General features: G+C 41.1%; 1 protein-coding gene across 9 annotated transcripts in view; it reads right to left on the minus strand.

The window, feature by feature from the left end:
- Window positions 1–21,668, minus strand: part of AGTPBP1 (ATP/GTP binding carboxypeptidase 1) — a 184,074-nt gene that overhangs the window by 128,758 nt on the left and 33,648 nt on the right. For all 9 annotated transcript variants that reach the window (XR_008844922.1, XM_056524334.1, XM_056524371.1 and 6 more), the window contains exon 2: window positions 12,388–12,464. Coding sequence is in view for 8 of the 9 variants with exons in the window: in XM_056524334.1 (XP_056380309.1) it covers window positions 12,388–12,419 (32 nt within the window). In the remaining variant the exon portion in view is untranslated. The remainder of the gene's footprint in view (window positions 1–12,387; window positions 12,465–21,668) is intronic.

Here is a 21,668-nt window from a genome sequence, read left to right on the forward strand (position 1 = left end):
TATTTCAAAAAGTATGACAATCTTTATTAGACAATATAAAACAAACATTTAAAAATAATTAAAAGGCAGAGGATAACCTTAGGCAGGAGACAACAAGTGCCAGTGAATCTGGTATGGGTAATGTAGGTATTCAGTCGAGAGCATATACAATGTAAAACTGGCACGGCTGCAAACTCATAATATAGTACAATGTAGATATAACATCTAACATACATCAGTATAACATAGGGAGCAGCAATGCAGTATAACAGACAGAAATAGGGACCCAAAATTAGTAATACCTAAAGAGACTACCTGTCATATACCCACAAGCCAGGAACACCAAGCACCAACACCCCAACGCACGTTTCGCGTATGGGCTTCGTCAGGGGGCGTATGGGCTTCGTCAGGGGACACGCCCCCTGACGAAGCCCATACGCGAAACGTGCGTTGGGGTGTTGGTGCTTGGTGTTCCTGGCTTGTGGGTATATGACAGGTAGTCTCTTTAGGTATTACTAATTTTGGGTCCCTATTTCTGTCTGTTATACTGCATTGCTGCTCCCTATGTTATACTGATGTATGTTAGATGTTATATCTACATTGTACTATATTATGAGTTTGCAGCCGTGTCAGTTTTATATTGTATATGCTCTCGACTGAATACCTACATTACCCATACCAGATTCACTGGCACTTGTTGTCTCCTGCCTAAGGTTATCCTCTGCCTTTTAATTATTTTTAATTGTTTGTTTTATATTGTCTAATAAAGATTGTCATACTTTTTGAAATAATATTAGTATTGTGGGCCTCTTTGTTTTTGGCTATATATTGGTACCCCCGGGACCTACATACGGCGCTTAATGTTTGCCGTGTTGCTGTTTGGCTAAATTAAAACTACAACACCCAGCATGCCCGGACAGCCAACGGCTGTCCGGGCATGCTGGGTGTTGTAGTTTTGCAACATCTGGAGGTCCGCAGGTTGTAGACCACTGTCCTATACTTTACATTGCACGGATCCCTCAACATACGATTGTTTCAACAAACGGTGGTCCATTTGGAACAGATTACCATCGTATGTTGAGGGACCACTGCACTAGAGGCAGAGAGTGAGCGCTCTCTGCCTCTCATGAATGCAGAAGAGCCCAGCGCGTCTCCTGCAAGGGGAGAAGTAAGAGGAGAAGGCGCACAGAGGCGTGAGATAGTTAAAGTGAGCACTCATGCTCTGTAAAGAAATGTCGGTGGGCGCTTACATATGAAAGATAAGGTGCGCATGTGCTGGGACCTGTCAATCACACAGCGGTTCCAGAGCTGGTGTACAGGGAATATATCAGATTGTCAGTGGCAGCATATAAAAGTGTTTTTGAGCTAATAAAAGCTGTAATAAGAGGGATAAAAGCAAGGCTGCAGACATATCTTACACACTGTGGTTAGGTCATATGCCCCAAACTTCATGACAGTTGCACTTTAAACTGTTATTAGCTAAAGTCACTTGATCGGAGGGATTTTTAGAGATTTAGAGTTAATGAGCCATTTTCAACAACTTTTTAATTCTCAAATGCATCTTAAAATAATTGTGGAACACTGAAAATAGTCAATTAATAGTATCCTACAGGTATGTGTATACTACTCTTATGCAAACCTATGTGTCCCTACACTATAGACTATAGCTGGGTTCACAAATCGTATTCTGCTCAGTGGTTTTCACCAATATAACGATTTACTCTATTTCATTCAGATATCACTATGCGTTTCCACTCTCCATGGCCATGGTGTTGTGAAAACATAGCTAAAAGTACATCACCCCACGTAGCTGCTCCTTTCCACAGTATTAAAGGGGAACTACAGTGCAAACAAGTAGAAAACAAATGTTTTCAAATCAACTGGTGCCTGAAAGTTAAACAGATTTGTAAATGACTTCTATTAAAAAATCTTGATCCTTACAGTACTTTTTAGCTGCTGTATAAAACAGACAAATTTGTGAATTTCTTTTCTGTCTGACAACAGTGCTCTCTGCTGACACCTCTGTCTGTGTCAGGAACTGTCCAGATTAGAAAAATATCCCCATAGAAAACCTCCTGCTCTGGACAGTTCCTGACATGGACAGAGGTGTCAGTAGAGAGCACTGTGGTCAGGCTGGAAAGAACTTCACAAAATTTCTCTGTAGTATACAACAGCTGATAAGTACTAGAAGGGTTAAAGGGGTATTCCAGGCAAAACCTTTTATATATATATATATATATATATCTCAACTGGCTCCGGAAAGTTAAACAGATTTCTAAATTACTTCTATTAATCTTAATCCTTCCAATAGTTATTAGCTTCTGAAGTTTTCTGTCTAACTGCTCAATGATGATGTCACGTCCCGGGAGCTGTGCATGATGGGAGAATATCCCGATAGGAGCAGTACAGCTCCCCGGACGTGAGTCATCAGAAAGCAGTTAGACAGAAAACAGCAACTCAACTTCAGAAGCTAATAACTATTGGAAGGATTAAGATTTTTTGATAGAAGTAATTTACAAATCTGTTTCCAACTTTCCGGAGTCAGTTGATATATAAAAAAAAGTTTTGGCCTGGAATACCCCTTTAAGATTTTTAAATAGAAGTGATTTACAAATCTGTTTAACTTTCTTGCACCAGTGGATTTGAAAACATTTTTTTTTCCACCGGAGTTCCCCTTTAAGGTAGGTCATATGAGTGACATGAGAGTTACCCTTCTTATCCTGCACCATGCATAATATAAAAACTATTTCTAGAAAAGCTAAGCTACAAATGACATGGTCATAATGTCAGCTCCTATAAAGGGCTGATACAGCTTTTCTAGACTCCTGAACAGCAAATGTATTTACTTACACACAAATACCTCCTCTGCTTCCATATTGCTATATGAAAAGAAGTTGGTAACCCTCCTGGGAGCTGATATTAGGCAAACTAGGAAGCTTTTTAGGAAGGTTCTGAACATAGTCTTAAAACAAGGGGACTAGCAGGGTCCTATATCTACTGGAAAAATAAACCTAGCTGGATATTTAAAGCAAGTCAGCAGTGCAGTTATAATAATCTGCATTCCCCTAGGGAGAATTACTATAATTATTAAGAAAACAAATGCTGGGATTAAAATATAGTTTTGTGAACTAAAAATAACTAATACCATATTTAGGTATTAAAGTTCCCAAAGTCAATATTACTGAATATGGTCTTTTAGTCAGAATTTCCATGATTGCTGGAAGCAACATAGAACTGAAAGCTAACGGCAAAAGATTGTCAAACATAGGATATAATGGATGCATTGGCTTCAGGCAAAGATGGTGATATTTTATTGCTCTGGCAACAGTTGATTTAAAAAAAAAAAATTCCAGCGGCGTACCCCTTTAATGTTTGGGTACCTTCAAAAGAACATTGGTAGTTGGCACTCACCACATTTTTTATTCTTCTTTGTTAATACATTTACATTTCTTAGAAGATGAGGCGGGTGAACAGGGGGAATACAGCTGAAGGCAACATGTAGTGCTTCCTTGGGCCTCTTAGCTTGTAATGTTCACACATAACAGACACATATATGTGAGACCATTACAAAAGAGGCCTGAGGAAGCACTAAATGTGTGAAACCGCTGCTGTTGCCTTCAGCTGTATTCCCTGTTTGTCCCCCTGTCTTCTCGGAAACATATTTGTGAGTATTAAGAAAGTAGATTGAAATAAGATGTGGTGAGTGCCAACTATCTACGGTATGTTCTTTTGAACATTGTTGTACTGCGCTTTTTTTAGTCAGAGCACCACGATACATCTATAAGTGTAGTAGTTATCCTTTATATTGCTGTCTTGGATTTTGGACATTATGGAGTAGCGGTAGTGACGATCCGTGATCGTTTTTTACTGTTGTTGGGTTATCATTGTTCACATCATTGCAAGGTGCTGAATAGGTAAGATTTACAGAGTCCACTGTGGTCATGTGATCACTGACACACAAAGACAAACAGAATGTGGAGGTAATAAAGGTCCGAGACAGCAGCGGTGCAGGGGAATCAGGAGCCTCACGGGACATATACTAAAGTAAGACTAAGTCCAGAACATAGTGACAAATTCTCTGACTTGGACACAAAGTTATATGAATGTAATGAGCATGTCAGCTTTTTATCCTAAAGTTTTCTTTCTCCCTGGATAACCTCTGTACACGATTTATCACTTTTCCTGAAAATCTAAGTCTTGGTAATAAAGACTAATAATAAAAGACAATTAGATCACATTGGTACAGCGCCCACTTAAGAGGGTTTATCTTACCATCTCTCTTTAAGATTCCCAGTAAGAGACTCTAAAGCCTTTAAGGGCTTGTGCCAGTTAATTTTAAAAGCAATGTATAACAAACCAGCACATGTCCAGTATCCAGAGAAGCATGATAGGTGGATTGATGCTCCATTAAACAGGCTCTTTGTCTCCTATGTTGCTAGCATATAAACAATGGCTTAGATCCCATCGCTGCAGACACTAACAAGGGGAACTCCTGCTTCTGTGTGACGCAGAGAGCAAACATCTGCTTGGCTGGTAGCAGCCATTATAAATGATCACATCCATTTTTCCTAAGCCTAGATGCAGAGTCACTATGAAAATGTGCCATGTATGACAGAATGATGTTATTAGTTATACAACAAGTCTCCAGAGTATTAGTGTCAAAACTGTTGGGTGAATTTCCTTTATGCACATTTTCTGCTTCATCACCTCACTCAAACTGTACAACAGCCAAAATGTGCCAAAATGCCATTCTAGGGATATGCCTACGGCAGGCCTGGCTAGTATCTTATGCTTCTTACATTTAAATAGAAAGCAATATCACTGGCAGGCCTGGAAAGGACTAAAGGAAACAAGGAAATATATTAAGTTATATAGAAAACAAAAACAAATACACAAATGTAGCAGTTTATAATTGATCCAAAGACTAATACTTTAATTATTTCCCATCTTATAAAAGTAATGGCATATCACTATAGCCTTATGATCATGAGGGTACGGCCTCTGAGAACCACACCAATTACAAGAATGAAGAAGCTGCGGCACCAATTTAGTCCTCTTCTAAGATTGCTGTCCACAGGCATTTTTTATTACTTTTATGGTCCAGCATAGGCTATTATTAGAAAATGATGTAGAGCCTCTAGTGTATGCCTTGTTCATGTCTATTTTAGCTGCTGCATGGGTTTTCTGCCATAATGATTCAAATTTTCCATATGGTTTTCCGAAAGCTGCCTACATTTCCCATGATGCATCTGGCTTTGCAGAGAGAGGGCACAGTCTCCTCCCTCCACTTGCTTTAACCCCAAGTACAGCAAGTGATAGATCAAAGAAATGCGCTGTCCCCAAACACTGTATAGTATTACTGTATATATGATACAGCTGCAGGCTGTCTCTTTCTCACAGTTACTGTAGCTCTTAGACACTTTCGGTCACATAGAGATGGCAGCAGCATACAGATACAGTTGGGAGGGGTCTAAGAGCTGCCAGAAGAGAAGTGATAGGTGATCATGTATTCTGTGGTTAACAGGTGGTCAACCACATAGGACAGACCACTTCATATAACACATTAGAGTCATTTTCTCGTGGTCTGTGTAGAAGTCATATGACCCTGCTACAAAAATCAAATGCATGAATGCAGTTGAGCTGGGATAAAATAGCTGTCCCTGTAGGAAAAGAAGGCAGAGTATGCATTATATCGGCCAAAAAAATTATATCAGAGCTTTATTTGAAAAAAAAGGGGTGCTCTAAGACATTATAGGACAATCTATAGGACAGACCACCCCTCCAAAACACTATGAGCCACAGATCACATGGGACCTCAGTAATCAGAAATGACACGGAAGGGCTCAGTCTAAGGCTAGGTTCACATTACATACGTCAGTTAAATGTCAACATGACAACCCGACATATCTGCGATCTGACCGCCACGGTTCCCGTTCATTTCAATGCCCTGAGTGTAGTCAGCTATGACTACGTTCTGGTCATTTCAAGTTTTGACAGAGGCTTGCAACGATTTTCAGTCTAAGACAAAACTGACCCTAACGTAGTCACTTGCTGACTACACTCAGGCTCGGATAAGTCAGCATGTCATTTGAGCACCAAACATGATGGGAACGAAGTCTAACAGACTTTTTTGAAATTTGCATTTCAATGATTATTTTATCAAGCTAATAGTATCCCTGTCAAACTTGCAGGCTAAAATCCACATCTATGTATGCCTAACAATGCAGGTAGACCACTGAAGATGGTCACTAGGATGGCAAATTCTGGGACTATTAAGAAAGCCAACCACCAGGACCTAATGGAGGATGGCCATCTTGTTCCACATACTTTATGGCCATGTCTAGGGCATGTTTTGAGACCAGGCTGGGCAGTGTTTATCCCAGGATGACCTCGGGTTTAAAAGGGGAATCTGTAACCTCTATGTCATGTCACAAGCTGCAGACACTGTTGTACTGTTAGTGCAATAAAAACAATGGTACCTCTGTTTAAACTGTCCCTGCTTCCAAAACAGCATTTTGTCTGGAGCCAAGTATCAAAGAGGCACTGCCAAGCTGCCCAAGTATCACAGGTTGGCTCGCCTCCTTGTTTCTTTCCCTCTTCCTTTCCTTTACAAACTGGGTTTGATCAGTTACAATGAAAATCTTTCCTGCAAATCCCACCCTTCACGATGGATACAAAGAGTGGCACACAGCATGTTTCCCTGCTGTGGGCAGTAGCCTCAGAGACTTAATGAGCATGTTCCCATACATACATTTCTAAATGCTATCAACAGCAGTTCAGCCAAGATGCCAATAATAATAATAATAATTATAATGGGCTAGATTTCGTTTAAGAAGCCAAGGTGATGTATTGTCTGCAGACCAATGATGCTATTAGTCACGTGAAACACAGTCCAATGATTTTAGATTACATAAAAACCCCTTAGAGACAGAAAATTTCATAAATATGTAAAGTGGAAAAAAAACTAGAACTTTAGTGAGTGCAGCTTACTAGGTTTTCTTAAGGACTTAAAAAAGGATTGACTCAAAATTCAGAAAACGATGTACAGGAATCCAGAAAGTTCTAAAGGGTTAATAAACTTCTTTTCAATCCCATTTATCATCTTCATTTCCACCACCAGATTCTCAGTAGAGAAACACTTTGCATGTTCTTTACAAATTAATCCAATGTTTGTGTACTAGAAGGAATTCGGTGATAATGCTGAAACATTCTGGGAAATATGGGAACTTGGCTTTTTCACATGAAGGTTGCACAGGTCACTCCATAGCATTTTAGAAATAGAAAAGTATTCCCTGGGACATTTTTGGCATAACCACAGAATATGGCATAAAAGTCTGATATATGCAGCTCCCACACGTGAGACCCATACCTATCTCTAGAACAAGGTTGCTCAGCTGAGAAAACAGCACAGCACTGCAAAATATACTGTTCATATCTCAGGATTTTTAAATGAATTTGGCCAAGCGTCACTCTACAGCGGTATGTGATCTGAGTCTATTTTCAATAGGTATATAGTGGTCCCGCAACTTACAATGGTCTCAGGTTACAATATTTTCAGCATACAATGGTCTTTTTTGGACTATAACTTGAAACCATACTAAACATACAATGCTACAGAGAGTCCAGATCTGCGAAATGTGTCATTGGCTGAAAGAACTGACCAATCAGAATGGGAATTTTACTGGTAAAAACACCTGTATTACTCAAGTGGAGGTATTACATGTTCTGTACTACTCGATACCTGTGCCAGGGTTAGCTACTTCTTTGGACACCAGGTGATGGCGGCTCCATGTTACTTCTTTAGGACACTGTGTACTGTACATTACCCTGAAGAAGCTCCTGTCCTCTACATAGACAGTGATTTATAGCTCCCAGCAGACCTCTACTATTATATTAAGGACTTGCTTTATCTGTATTAGTTATCTGTTTATTTGTCTTTAGTTCTCTCTTTTTCCTATTTTTGGATGACATTTTGGGGGCTTCAGTACCAATTACCAGGAATTGTGTTCTCAACATACAATGCTATGGGCAAGACGATATTAACCGAGTGTGTCCAAAATTAATAGACCCAACAAGGTAGTGACTCTCGGTTCAGTAGATCGTTTCCAAAACTTCTGGTATTTATTTTTCAATAGACATGAGTGAATTTACAAAGTGGAGCAAAGCCTGCTGCCAGACACAGAGCTCGGATCTTCAGTCTGCTCTACACCTCGGAAGAGCAGACTGAAGATCCGAGCTCTGTGTCTGGCAGCAGGCTTTGCTCCACTTTGTAAATTCATTCATGTCTATTGAAAAATAAATACCAGAAGTTTTGAAAACGATCTACTGAACCGAGAGTCACTACCTTGTTGGGTCTATTAATTTTGGACACACTCAGTTAATATCATCTTGCCCATAGTGTGTATGGTAACTTGATCTTATGGGAGGTGTGGAGCTCCTAAGTGGGACTTTGAGATCTAATTGACCAGACCTGCAGACATTCCTAGTGCGTGTTTACATCCGCCTCAACATACAATGGTCATCCCAGAACCATTTAATATTGTAACTTGAGGGACCGCTGTACGAGTCAACCATCTAGCAAGTGATACTAGTCATCTATTCTGTGATTATGTAGCCAGTGATTCCAGATTGGACTTCTAGGACATGCCAGTGCAGTACTGGGCACTACTATTCTAGGATATGCACTGAGGTCCTTATTTTCTCTCGTCAGAAAAATATATCACAGGCCCAACTATTGCCATTTTCATTTGCAGTAATATATGTTCACATGGAATTACATAGAGGGCATTTATCACTTGTACGTGTTCACTTTAGTGTTGGTTCATTGACCGGAACAGAAATAAATAGAATATGTAAACAAGGAGCCTTTAGTGACCTTGGCAAGGCACCACATTTATCACATGCACAATGTAGATAAGTAGTGTAATACATAAACACGTATTTCAACTTACATCAAACCTAAAGAAAGGAATTCTACTTCTTGCTGGATCCACTCATGGTGCTGGTTATAAAAACTGTAACAAACCCACAGCTGCATTTTTTTCAATAAACACTGAGTGTAAAACTACCATAAAGTTAAGTTTCCATACAACTTATTTCTGGATTTTTTTTTTTAGGGTGCATATTTTCTGCTGCAGATTTGTTTCAGCAGATGTTGCTGCCCATTGAAGTCAATAGGCAGCAAAGTCTGCAGCAGCAAATATGCAGCAACAAATACACAAGTGTGAACGTACTCCTTTGTATGCCACAAAAAATTCTGAAAAACGTGACAACGCTACTTCCTGTGTTTTGTGATTTCTATCGGGCAGTTTGTCTGATGTTTTTTTTTTTTTTTGTGTCCATATACAGCAGCATCAGAGCAGTCAAACACCTGCCATTAGAGCTATCTGTGTTTAAGCCATTACAGCAGGATGTCCTCTCTGTTCCTTAAATCCCGGCTCCCGCTGGTACAGGCAGAGCCCCTGTGCTTACACCATCATCATCACCATGACATACATGTACAGTGCTTTGCACTCAGTGCATAGCTGCAGTGCCATAAATGCATGCCAACGTGACAACGGGGCTAATGTGCTTTATAAAGGGAAAATAAACTATATTTTAAGGGAAATATGTCAACAGAGATCATCTGATAGGTGATAAGATGATTACAGTAAACATATCTTTATTAAGAGTTGATGACTTTCTCCCAGTGCTCAAGTGTTAAGAAGGTGGGGCCAAGGTGCATGAATGTCACAGCATCCCTTACCTCCTGGGTCTCCATCCCCGACAGGGTTGGACACAATCTTAAAATCCCCTGCAGCACTTAAAGGCGTTCTGTAGTGAAATATAATTTATTCCCTATCCAAAGGATAGGGGAAAAGTTATAGATTGCGGGGAGGTTTGACTGCTGGGACCCCCCCCGCGATCTCCTAAATGGGGCCCCAGCAGTCTGCTGGAAGGGAGAGATACATAGTCGGGCGTGTCGGCCGCGGCTTCCTGCGGGGGTTGGAACGGCCACTTCCAGAAGACTGCCGGGGCTCCGTTCACGAGATCAGGGAGGTCCTAGCGTTTGGACCCCACATGATTTGTAACTTACCCCATATTCTTTGAATAGGGGATAACTTATATTTTGCTGCACTACTCCTTTAACCCCTTGAGGATTAATGTGGGCCTTAAGGACGCAGACAATTACATTTTTACAAATCCATACAAGAAGGAAAAACAAAGGCACTCACCCGTACAGTGAACTTCTCGCTTTTAATGATCAAAAGTCCATACAGACAAAAGGCTGCAGCATGCAGCTATAGCAGGTGGAAGACGCCAGTGCGCACTGATTTGTGACAGCTGTTTCTTTCCTTCCGGAACTTGAAGTTGAAGTTCCGGAAGGAAACAAAAGGCCTTAAGGCCTTTGTTTTTCCTTCTTGTATGGATTTGTACATTATGTCTGGACTTTTCCACAAATGAGCATCACCCTACACACAGTGTTTCGCTGTCCTGCCGCCCCCATTGTATGAACTGCACCATACCATCTTCAGCTATTCCAGCAGTGCCTACTTCTATCTGCATCTTTATTGTTGATCAATTACATTTTTACATTTTCATTTTTTCCTCCTCGCCTTCAAAAAAATCATAACTCTTTTATATTTTCATCCACAGACTAGTACGAGGGCTTGTTTTTTGCACGACTAGTTGTCCGTTGTAATGCCATCACTCACTTTACCATAAAATGTATGGCGCAACAAAAAAAATACTATTTGTGTGGTGAAATTAAAAAGAAAACTGCAATTTTGCTAATTTTGGAAGGTTTTGTTTTCAAGCCGTACAATTTACGGTAAAAATGATAGGTGATCTTTATTCTTTGGGTCAATACGATTAAAATGATACCCATGATTATATACTTTTATATTACTGTTGCGCTTAAAAAAAACTTTAAAAAAAATCGCAAACTTTTTAACCAAATTAGTACATTTAAAATCCCCCTATTTTGAAGACCTATCACTTTTTCATTTGTCCGTATAAGCGGTGGTATGAGGGCTAATTTTTTGCGCCGTGATCTGTACTTTTTATTGATACCATATTTGCTTATATAGAACTTTTAATCCATTTTTTATAAATTTTTTTGGGAATAAAATGTTATTTAAAAAAAAGCATCTATTTTGGATTTATTTTTATTTTTACGTTCACGCTGTTTACCGTACGGTATTATTAATTTTATTTTAATAGTTCAGATATTTACGCACGCGGCCATACCATATATGTATATAAAATATTTCTTTAAACACTTTTTGGGGGTGAAATAGGGAAAATGGGCCAATTTACGTTTTTATTGGGGAAAGGGGTTTTCGTATTTTTTTACTTTTACTTTTTTAACTTTTATTTTTACACTTTAATAGTCCCCATAGGGGACTATTTATAGCAATCACTCGATTGCTAATACTGTTCAGTGCTATGTATAGGACATAGCACTGATCAGCATTATCGGTCATCTTCTGCTCTGGTCTGCGGGAAGGCAGATCAGAGCAGAAGACGCCGGGAAGGCAGCGGAGGCAGGTGAGGGGACCTCCGTCTGCCATGCTGGATGATCGGATCGCCGCGGCAGCGATGTGGGCGATCCGATCATCCATTTTAGTGACCGCGATGCTGCAGATGACGTGATCTGTATTGATCACGGCATCTGAGGGCTTAATGGCGGACATCCGCGGGATCGCGGATGTCCACCATTACGGGCGGGTCCATGGCTGTGATCAGCAGCCGGGACCTGCCGCGCATGATCCAGGCATCGCTCCGATGCTCGCGGTTATGCTTAGGATGTAAATGTACGTCCAGGTGCGTTAAGTACCACCTCACCAGGACGTACATTTACGTCCTGCGTCGTTAAGGGGTTAATCAGCTCAGGCATGCCTCATTGACACTTGAGCCCAAGAAGAAAATGATCATTCTATATGTTGTCCCAAACCTATCAACACTAACAAAGGTATATTCAATATCTTTGTACTGTCACCTGTCTTCCCTTTAACTATAACAACGTTTTATAAAATTACTTTAGTAATATCAGTCCCTGTTCCCTGTACATAGTGTTGTAATTCCCTCTTCCAGGCTGTAGTTCTCTTCACTTGTGCGCTACTTTCAGCTCCCACTGCAACTAATGCAGGTATTTTTAGTTCCTCCCAAATCAGCTCCAAAACTTATGCTCAGACAATATAAAGAGTCTTCCACCCTAGTCCAACTGAAATCATTTTGGCCTTGATCAGCAACGGTCCGACAGTTTTAACTAAGCTCTAATCTCTTCTTCAATTAAACAGACCATGGAAGGAATTTATCACCATCTTGGACTTCTCTATCTTAGAAGTCACATCCCTGATCCATTACAGCCTGTAAAGCGATGCATGACCCCAATTACCCAGGAGGACCACTGGAGATTGCACTCACCATTTCTCTGTAGGCACTTTCACTTTATTCATTTTGAAGTCTTAAATAGTCATTCCACCATTTCAATCCCTGAAATCCTGAAGATAGAAAAAAGAAAAGAACCATTTATAAAATAGGACATGTTGGGTATTAGAAGTTCTACATGCAGCATCATTTTTTCGCATTAATAATATGATTTCATGCTACATGCTCCTTAGAATACATGCATTCATGAAAAATATAACTGGCCAGAGAAGGAGCCTTGCCCCAGTTCTGTCTAAAGTAAGACAAACTGTAAAGACACCTCCCAGCCAAAAATGGTCCAAATCAGTACGAGATTAGGCGAGCAACCACAACCATATGTTGTTATGCAGGTACACAAACCTGGCACACAACCAGTGTCCTAGCCAAAGTTGCCATGTAGCCCTAGCCTTAGTGTTCTTTTAAGAGGCTAAAACTCTTTCTGAAGAGAGTAGGGGGGAAGTTTTCTTGTACATGGATGTTATTGAGTTAAGAGGGAACTGTATAAATCCATATAGAATGAGCCCCCTCTAGTGGCAGCTGCAGGCACACAACATTCCACCATGTTATCCTATAGAAGAAAAACAATGCTTCAGCTGCTATAAGGCCTCCTTCACACACACTCGCCTGTGGCATTTATTGGCTTGAAAAAGAAAAGATGCTTCATGATGCCGTTTTGGTGGCTTTGTGTATCTGTAATACTATATGTGTTGTTTTCACATGCTTCTTTTTAATTGCAAGTTGTGTGATTCTTTGATCATGTGATTAAAAGATTTCTATAAAAGAAATTTAAAAAAAATTAACTTTGGTCTTTGGGACAAAAACATCACAAGCTAGTTGAAAATTGTCATTGCTACAGCATGCTGCATTTTGGGGAAAAAAAAAACTGTTATAAACCCAAAAAAACCATCACAAAGTAAAAAGCATTGTAGGTATAGCATTGACTCCCAGCTAACATCTGGCTGCAACAGATGAAAACGTGCAATGCGTTATTCTGCCGTTTTTCCAGTAAAATACCGAGAGTGAAACCACTCTTAAGAATCACATTATAGGTACCAGACTAAGAACACCACCAATAACCTCTTCACTTCCCTAAAAACATAGCAATACCCATATACAGTAGTCATTATAAGTGATAGCCACTACACCACTCCAGAGCATCAGTGGTACTGGATATGAACCCATAAGCACACTAAATAAAGCACTATGTACAACGTGTATCAATATCAAATATCAGCTTAGGCCAACAAAGAATGACTAACATTTAGCGCCCAAAAGACAGTCCTCCCTAACTTTTCCGGTGGAAAAAAACTAAAATTTTAACAGATTTGTTAATTACTTCTCTTCCAAGATCTTAATCCTTCCAGTACTTATCAGATTATGTATGCTCCACAGGAAGTTCTTTTCTTTTTGAATTTCCTTTCTGTCTGACCACAGTGCTCTCTGCTGACACCTCTGTTTAGGTCAGGAACTGTCCAGAGCAGGATAGGTTTGCTATGGGGATTTGTTCCTGCTCTGGACAGTTCCTGACATGGACAGAGGTGTCAGCAGAGAGCACTGTGGTCAGACAGAAAAGAAATTCAAAAGGAAAAGAATTTCATCTGTATTATACAGCAGCTGATAAGTACTGAAAGGATTAAGATTTATAAATAGAAGTAATTTACAAATCTGTTTAACTTTCTGAAGCTAGTTGATTAAAAAAAAAAATGTTTTCCAGGGGAGTACCCCTTTAAATCACTTCACTACTATAGGAAACACTATTAGTTATCGGGTGCCTTGTGTCTCATTCTTATGAAAAACCTTGAAGTTATGTATTGTATGTCTGTTACATAGATAAATAATTGATAGGATGAGTTCACACAATATTTTGATCAGTATTTTTAGACAAAATCAGGAGTGGAACAATCAGAGAAAAACTAAAACAGAAAGATTTGTACCTATTTCTGTGTTTTTGGGCCTACTCCTTAGTTTTAGTTACAATACTTTGTGTGAACCAAGCTATAAGGTTTAAAAAAAAAAAGACAGGAGTCCATCAAGTCCAACCCATAACCTTAATGTGTTGATCCGGAGGAAGGCAAAAAAAACACCTTATGAGGCAGATTCCGGTTGTCCCGTACAGATGAGAATAAGTCCCTATATCCACATCCCACCTCCAGAAATCTAATAACTATAACTTGTAATATTATACTTTTTAATCGAGGCATCCAGACCCCCTTTGAACATGTTCAATGAATCATCCATCACAACATCAGACCTAACCCAATTGTTTAACCTTTCAACATACTAGTCCCTGCAACTACCTTTGGATGGGACCACAACAGGTTTCTAAAACCTTACTTCACACTGCATTTGTTGGGGGTCTCAGTCCCAGAATCTGTCCAATAGCCCAACCTAAGAAGTGCAGTTCGTGGTGGTGGAGACATCACACAGAATGAAAGCAACACAAGTGCTTTCTGCAAGCAATGTGCTGTCCAGTGCATGAAGGTCAATGATTAGCGATCAAAGGTGTATTCTGGTTTGGGAAAATCTATCCCCTATCCTGTCAATAGGGGATAAGGGTCTGATCACCGGGGGGAGTGGTTATGGACTTCGACCAATGGGAACCCTCCAGTGATCTCATGCACGAAGTGGGGGTTAACGCACCCCATCATTGCATTTTTATGGGAGAGCCGTATATACATGAGCACTTTACTTGTGTATCTCCAGCTCTATCATAGAGATACCTGGAGGGGGCATGTCGGCACAGGACAACATCTGCGTGGAGTCTGTATGTTCTCTATGTACTTCTTTTATCCCACACATTGCAGGGATTGGAAGAAAAAGCAGCTTGTTAAGCTGATGTATAACTGCAAACACATACATGCTTTTGCTCAGCCAATCATCTTGTCAGGGGAGGGTCAGGAGACCACCATATACATTAGGTGTTGGGCTGATCACAACAAAACCAACAGATTTGGACAACCTCAATGTACATGGCCACCTATAGTCTATGGGCTCCCATTCACTAAACAGCTGTACTTTAGTAATGGCCATCCAGAAAAAACCACAGCACAACCACTATGCATGCAACCAACATGGGTTTGAAATAGGGATGTTAACCCCTTCGGGGATAATCACTTTACACTACTGCAAAATATATTGGTGCTATACAAGCAGCAGAAAAAAACATTTTCCTTTATAACATCCACTAGCTGAGTACCGGGCGCTGCCAGATTTTTCCTAACTAATCCTTGTGGGGGAGAAAAAGCAACAAAGGAGGAAGCTTTTGTCCTCATATCCAGTCCTCAAATCCTGACCCCATAACCCCTCTTCATATCTCGACTTCAAATCCCATCCTCATATCCTGTCCTCATATCCCGTCCCCATATCTAATCCTCATATCCCGTCCCTATAATCTCCTCCCCATATCCCGTCCCTATATCTCCTCCCCATATCTCGTCCCTATATCCTGTTCCCATATTCTATCCCTATATCCTGTTCCCATATCCCGACCTCATATCTGACCTCGTATCCAGACCTCAGATCCTGTCCTCATATCTAATACTCATGTGGGGCTGAGTTGTGTTAAAGATATTGTAAGCTGAAAATAAAAGGGGTGTGGCTTAAAGTGTGGGCGTGCATTTGTAAGATGGAGCATGGAATGCTGGGAGGGTGTGGCTTGCCAGCCGGACTGACACATTCACCCTGAGATGCAGAGTGGAGCTTGTGGAGTAAAGCACCAGAAGTCCTATACACTTGTATGGAACTTGAAACAAAAACCCATCCTTCACATATGGAGGTAGGATAGGGTTAATTTCATTATTATATATTTTTATTTGACATATAAGTAACATGTGACCAAGTATTATCAAAATTATTTCCAGCCGTACAGAAGTTATGCTGGATTTGCATTGGATTTGCTGGGGATCGACAGATTATCGGTTTCGCCCATATTATCGGCCGATATTCACGATTTTGGACATTATCGGTATCGGCAATTAACTTGACGATAATCCGATAATGCCCCGCCCACCGAACCGCCCGTACCCCACCGCCCCGGCAAGAGACCTCCGCTGCCGATGCCCCATTGCCACCCCCATCCCCGGTTTTATAATTACCTGTTCCCGGGGTCCGCGCTACTTCTGGCTCCTGCGGCGTCCTGTGTTACGCTGTGCGCTGCGCAATGAAGAGTGATGTCCTCAACGCGACGTCACCGTCAGTCTGCACAGTGACAGTTCAGGACGCCGCCGGAGCCAGAAGTAGCGCAGGCCCCGGGAACAGGTAATTATAAAACCGGAAATGGGGGCGGCAATGGGGCAGCGGCGGTGGTTGGACTAAGGACCATCAGGGGGAGAGAAGCAGGTGACGGCAGCGGTCTCTGGTACCGCAAAAGCCGCTGCAGTTCATTGATTTAAAAGCGCCTGCTTTAAATCAATAATCTGCAATGGCGTAGCCGGGGGGGGGGGGCGATAAATAGCCGATAACTTATACCGGAATATCGTTATAAGTTATCGGCTATCGGCCTTAACCTCCACCGATTATCGGTTTTTGCCCTATAAAAAAAATCAATATCGGTCGATCCCTAGGATTTGCTTTGGACAAAAATCTTGACCCTCGCAGAGGGTAGGTTAGGGTTAAATTAACTATCCTATATTTTTAGTGGACAGATAAGTAACATGTGTACTAAGTTTCATCAAAATATTTCCAGCCATTTAGAAGTTATGCTGGAACATATATTTCCAGTAGACTTGCATGGGACTTTAACCCATTAAAGGACCACGGGCATATGGGTACGCCCTTGCTCGCTGGTACTTAAAGGGGTATTCCAGGTAAAACCTTTTTTTATATATATCAACCGGCTCCGGAAAGTTAAAAAGATTTGTAAATTACTTCTATTAAAAAATCTTAATCCTTCCAATAGTTATTAGCTTCTGAAGTTTTCTGTCTAACTATTCAATGATGATGTCACGTCCCGGGAGCTGTGCATGATGGCAGAATATCCCCATAGGAACTGCACAGCTCCCGGGATGTGAGTCATCAGAGAGCAGTTAGACAGAAAACAACAACTCAACTTCAGAAGCTAATAACTATTGGAAGGATTAAGATTTTTTAATAGGAGTAATTTACAAATCTGTTTAACTTTCCGGAGCCAGTTGATATATGAAAAAAAGTTTTGGCCTGGAATACCCCTTTAAGGACCAAGGGCGTACCTGTACACCCGTGGGAATTTCCGTCCCCACCACGCGCCGGGCGGGGACCGGACGGGGATGCCTGCTGAAATCATTCAGCAGGCATCCCATGCAAATGCCCAGGGGGGACCTGAGACGCCCGCAACCCCCCCCCCCCCGGTGCAGACTACAGAAACCGGTGAGTTGCCTAGCAATATCTGGAGGGATACAGTTTGAGACCACTGTACAGTGGTCTCTAAACTGTAGACCTCCAGATGTTGCAAAACTACAACTCCCAGCATGCCCACACAGCTGTCTTGGCATGCTGGGAGTTGTAGTTGCGTACCTCCAGCTGTTGCATAACTACATTTCCCAGCATGCCCTTCGGCGATCAGTACATGCTGGGAGTTGTAGTTTTGCAACAGCTGGAGGCACACTAGTTGGAAAATACTGAGCAACAGAACCTAACTGAAGGTTTTCCCAACCAGTGTGCCTCAAGCTGTCGCAAAACTACAACTCCCCGCATGCACGGTCAGTGCATGCTGGGAGTTGTAGTTTTGCAACAGCTGGAGGCTTGCCCCCCCCCCCCATGTGAATGTACAGGGTATATTCACACAGGCGGGTTTACAGTGAGTTTCCTGCTTCAAGTTTGAGCTGCGACAAATTTTCCACCGCAGCGCAAACTCCTAGCGGGAAACTCACCGTAAACCCCCGCCAGTGCAAATGTACCCTAAAAACACTACACTACTCTGCACAACCACTAAATAAAGGGTAACACACTACATATACACCGCCTTGCACTGTCTTCCCCCCCCCCCCCCACCCAATAAAAATGAAAACGTATCGTACGGCAGTGTTTCCAAAATGGAGCCTCCAGCTGTTGCAAAAAAACAACTCCCAGTATTTCCTGACAGCCACTGACTGTCCAGGCATGCTGGGAGTTTAGCAACAGCTGGAGGCTCCCTGATTGGGAATCACTGGAATAGAATAACCCTATGTCCACCCCTATGCAATCCCTAATATAGTCCTCTCTCACTTCGGAGCCCTGTTGTCTTTCAAGGAAACAGTTTAGGACCACATATGGGGTATTTCCATACTCGAGAGCAATTTCACTACAAGTTTTTGGGGGCTTTTTCTCCTTTTACCCCTTATTAAAAGGAAAAGTTGGGGTCTACACCAGCCTGTTAGTGTAAAAAAAAAAAAAATTACAATAACATACTGGTGTTGCCCCATACCTTTTATTTTCACAAGAGGTAAAAGGAAAGAAAAGACCCCCAAAATTTGTAACGCGATTTCTCCTGAGTACGGAAATACCCCATATGTGGGCGTAAAATGCTTTGCGGACGCACAACAAGGACCAGGAGTGAGAGTGCACTATGTACAGTTGAGGCCTAAATTGGTGATTTGCACAGGGGTGGCTGATTTTGCAGCAGTTCTGCCATAAACACAAAAAAATAAACACCCACATGCGTCCCCATTTTGGAAACTACACCTAATAATAAGGGGTGCAGTGAGCATTTACACCCCACAGGTGTCTGACAGATTTTTGGAAAAGTGGTCCGTGAAAATGAAAAAATTTAATTTTTCATTTGCACAGCCCACTGTTCCAAAGATCTGTCAAACACTAGTGGGGTGTAAATGGGGTGTAGGGGTGTAGTTTCCAAAATGGGGTCACATGTGGGGGGGGTCCACTGTTCTGGCACCAAGGGGGCTTTGTAAACGCACATGGACCCTGACTTCCATTCCAAACAAATTCTCTCTACAAAAGCTCAATGGTGCTCATCCTCTTCTGAGCATTGTAGCTCGCCCGCAGAGCACTTGACGTCCACACATGGGGTATTTCCATACTCAGAAGAAATGGGGTTACAAATTTTGGGGGGCATTTTCTCCTATTACCCCTTGTAAAAATGTAAAATTGGGGGGAAAAAACAAGCATTTTAGTGAAAAAAAATTTTTTCTTCATTTACACATCCGACTTTAACAAAAAGTCGTCAAACACTTGTGGGGTGTTAAGGCTCACTGTACCCCTTGTTATGTTCCTTGAGGGGGTGTAGTTTCCAAAATAGTAGGCCATGTGTTTGGTTTTTGCTGTTCTGCACCATAGGCTTCCTAAATGCGACATGCCCCCCCAAAACCATTTCAGCAAAATTTGCAAAATGTGACTCCTTCTCTTCTGAGCATTGTAGTTTGCACGCAGAGCATTTTATGTCCTAACATGGGGTATTTCCATAATCAGAGATGGGGTTACAAATTTTGGGATGCATTTTCTCCCATTACCCTTTGTAAAAATGGTAAATTTGGATCCAAGTAACGAAAAGTCTGGACCCCTTGTTACATGCCTTGAGGGATGTAGTTTCAAAACAGTATGCCATGTGTTTTTTTTTTTTTTTTTTTTTGCTGTTCTGGCACAATAGGGGCTTCTAAATGCGACATGCCCCCCAAAAACCATTTCAGCTAAAAGCACTCTCCAAAATCCCATTGTTGCTCCTTCCCTTCTGTGCCCTCTACTGCGCTCGCCGAACACTTCAAATACATATATGAGGCATTTCCTTACTCGAGTGAAATTGGGTTACAAATTTTGGGGGGCTTTTTCTCCTATTACCCCTTGTAAAAATTCAAAAACCGGGTCTACAAGAACATGAGTGTGTAAAAAATGACGATTTTGAATTTTCTCCTTCACTTTGCTGCTATTCCTGTGAAACATCTAAAGGGTTAACAAACTTTCTGAATGTCATTTTGAATACTTTGAGGGGTGCAGTTTTTAGAATGGGGTCATTTATGGGGTATTTCTAATATGAAGGCCCTTCAAATCCACTTCAAATCTGAACTGGTCCCTGAAAAATTCAGATTTTGAAAATTTTGTGAAAAATTAGAAAATTGCTGCTGAACTTTGAAGCCCTCTGATGTCTTCCAAAAGTAAAAACATGTCAACGTTATGATGCAAACATGAAGTAGACATATTGTATATGTGAATCAATATATCATTTATTTGGAATGTCTATTTTCCTTACAAGCAGAGAGCTTCAAAGTTTGAATAATGAAAAATTTTCAATTTTTTTAAAAAAATTTTGGAATTATAGACGAAAATTTACCAAAGTAGAATATGTCAAGGAAAAAAACAATCTCGAAATCAGACTGAAAAGTTAAAGCATCCCAGAGTTATTAATGCTTAAAGTGACAATGTGCAAAAAATGCTCTGGTCCTTAAGGTGAAAGTGGGCTTGGTCCTTAACCCCTTAAGGACCAGGCACATATGTGTACGTCCCTGCGCCCTGGGTCTTAAGGACCAGGCACGTACTCATACGTCCTCGCGAATTTCACATCCCGCCGCTCGCCGGGCGGGTTGCGAATCCGGACGCCTGCTGAAATCGTTCAGCAGGCGTCCGAGGCAAATGCCGAGGGGGGGGTCCTGAGACCAAAACCAACCCCCCCCCTCCCCATTTCGGCGATCGCAGAAAATCGTATGTCAATTCAGACATATTGTATTTGTGAATAAAAATTTAATTTATTTGGAATATCCATTTTCCTTACAATTAGAGAGCTTCAAAGTTAGAAAAATGCTAAATTTTCAAAATTTTCATGAAAATTTGGGATTTTTCACCAAAAAAGGATGCAAGTAACGCCGAAAATTTACCACCAAAATAAAGCAGAATATGTCACGAAAAAACTATCTCAGAATCAGAATATTCTGTAAAAGCGTTTGAGCTATTAATTCTTAAAGTGACAGTGGTCAGATGTGCAAAAAACGCTCTGGTCCTACAGTGAAAATTGGCCTGGTCCTTAAGGGGTTAAACAAAAAACCCAAACCTCGCAAATGGGGGTTGGTAAGGGTTAAATTACATATGTTATGTTTGTTGTTGACACATAAGTAACATGTTTATATATACAGCTGTTTGGAAGTGATGCTGGAACATACACACACATTGGGGGACATTTATCATTATGTGTCTATTGTAGATCTACCCCTTTACACTGCTTGTCTAATTTACACTCTTGCTCAAAATTTACAAAAAGTTGCACACGTCCTTTGATAAATTTTGTGCAAATATAGAAATCCCCCCCCCCCCCTCGCTCTGCCGTGCACTCTTTCTCTTCCTCCCACTTCACAGAGCTGTGGCATTTTCCCACAGTACAT

Source organism: Hyla sarda, chromosome 1, assembly GCF_029499605.1.
Source record: "Hyla sarda isolate aHylSar1 chromosome 1, aHylSar1.hap1, whole genome shotgun sequence".
Classification (NCBI taxonomy): domain Eukaryota; kingdom Metazoa; phylum Chordata; class Amphibia; order Anura; family Hylidae; genus Hyla; species Hyla sarda.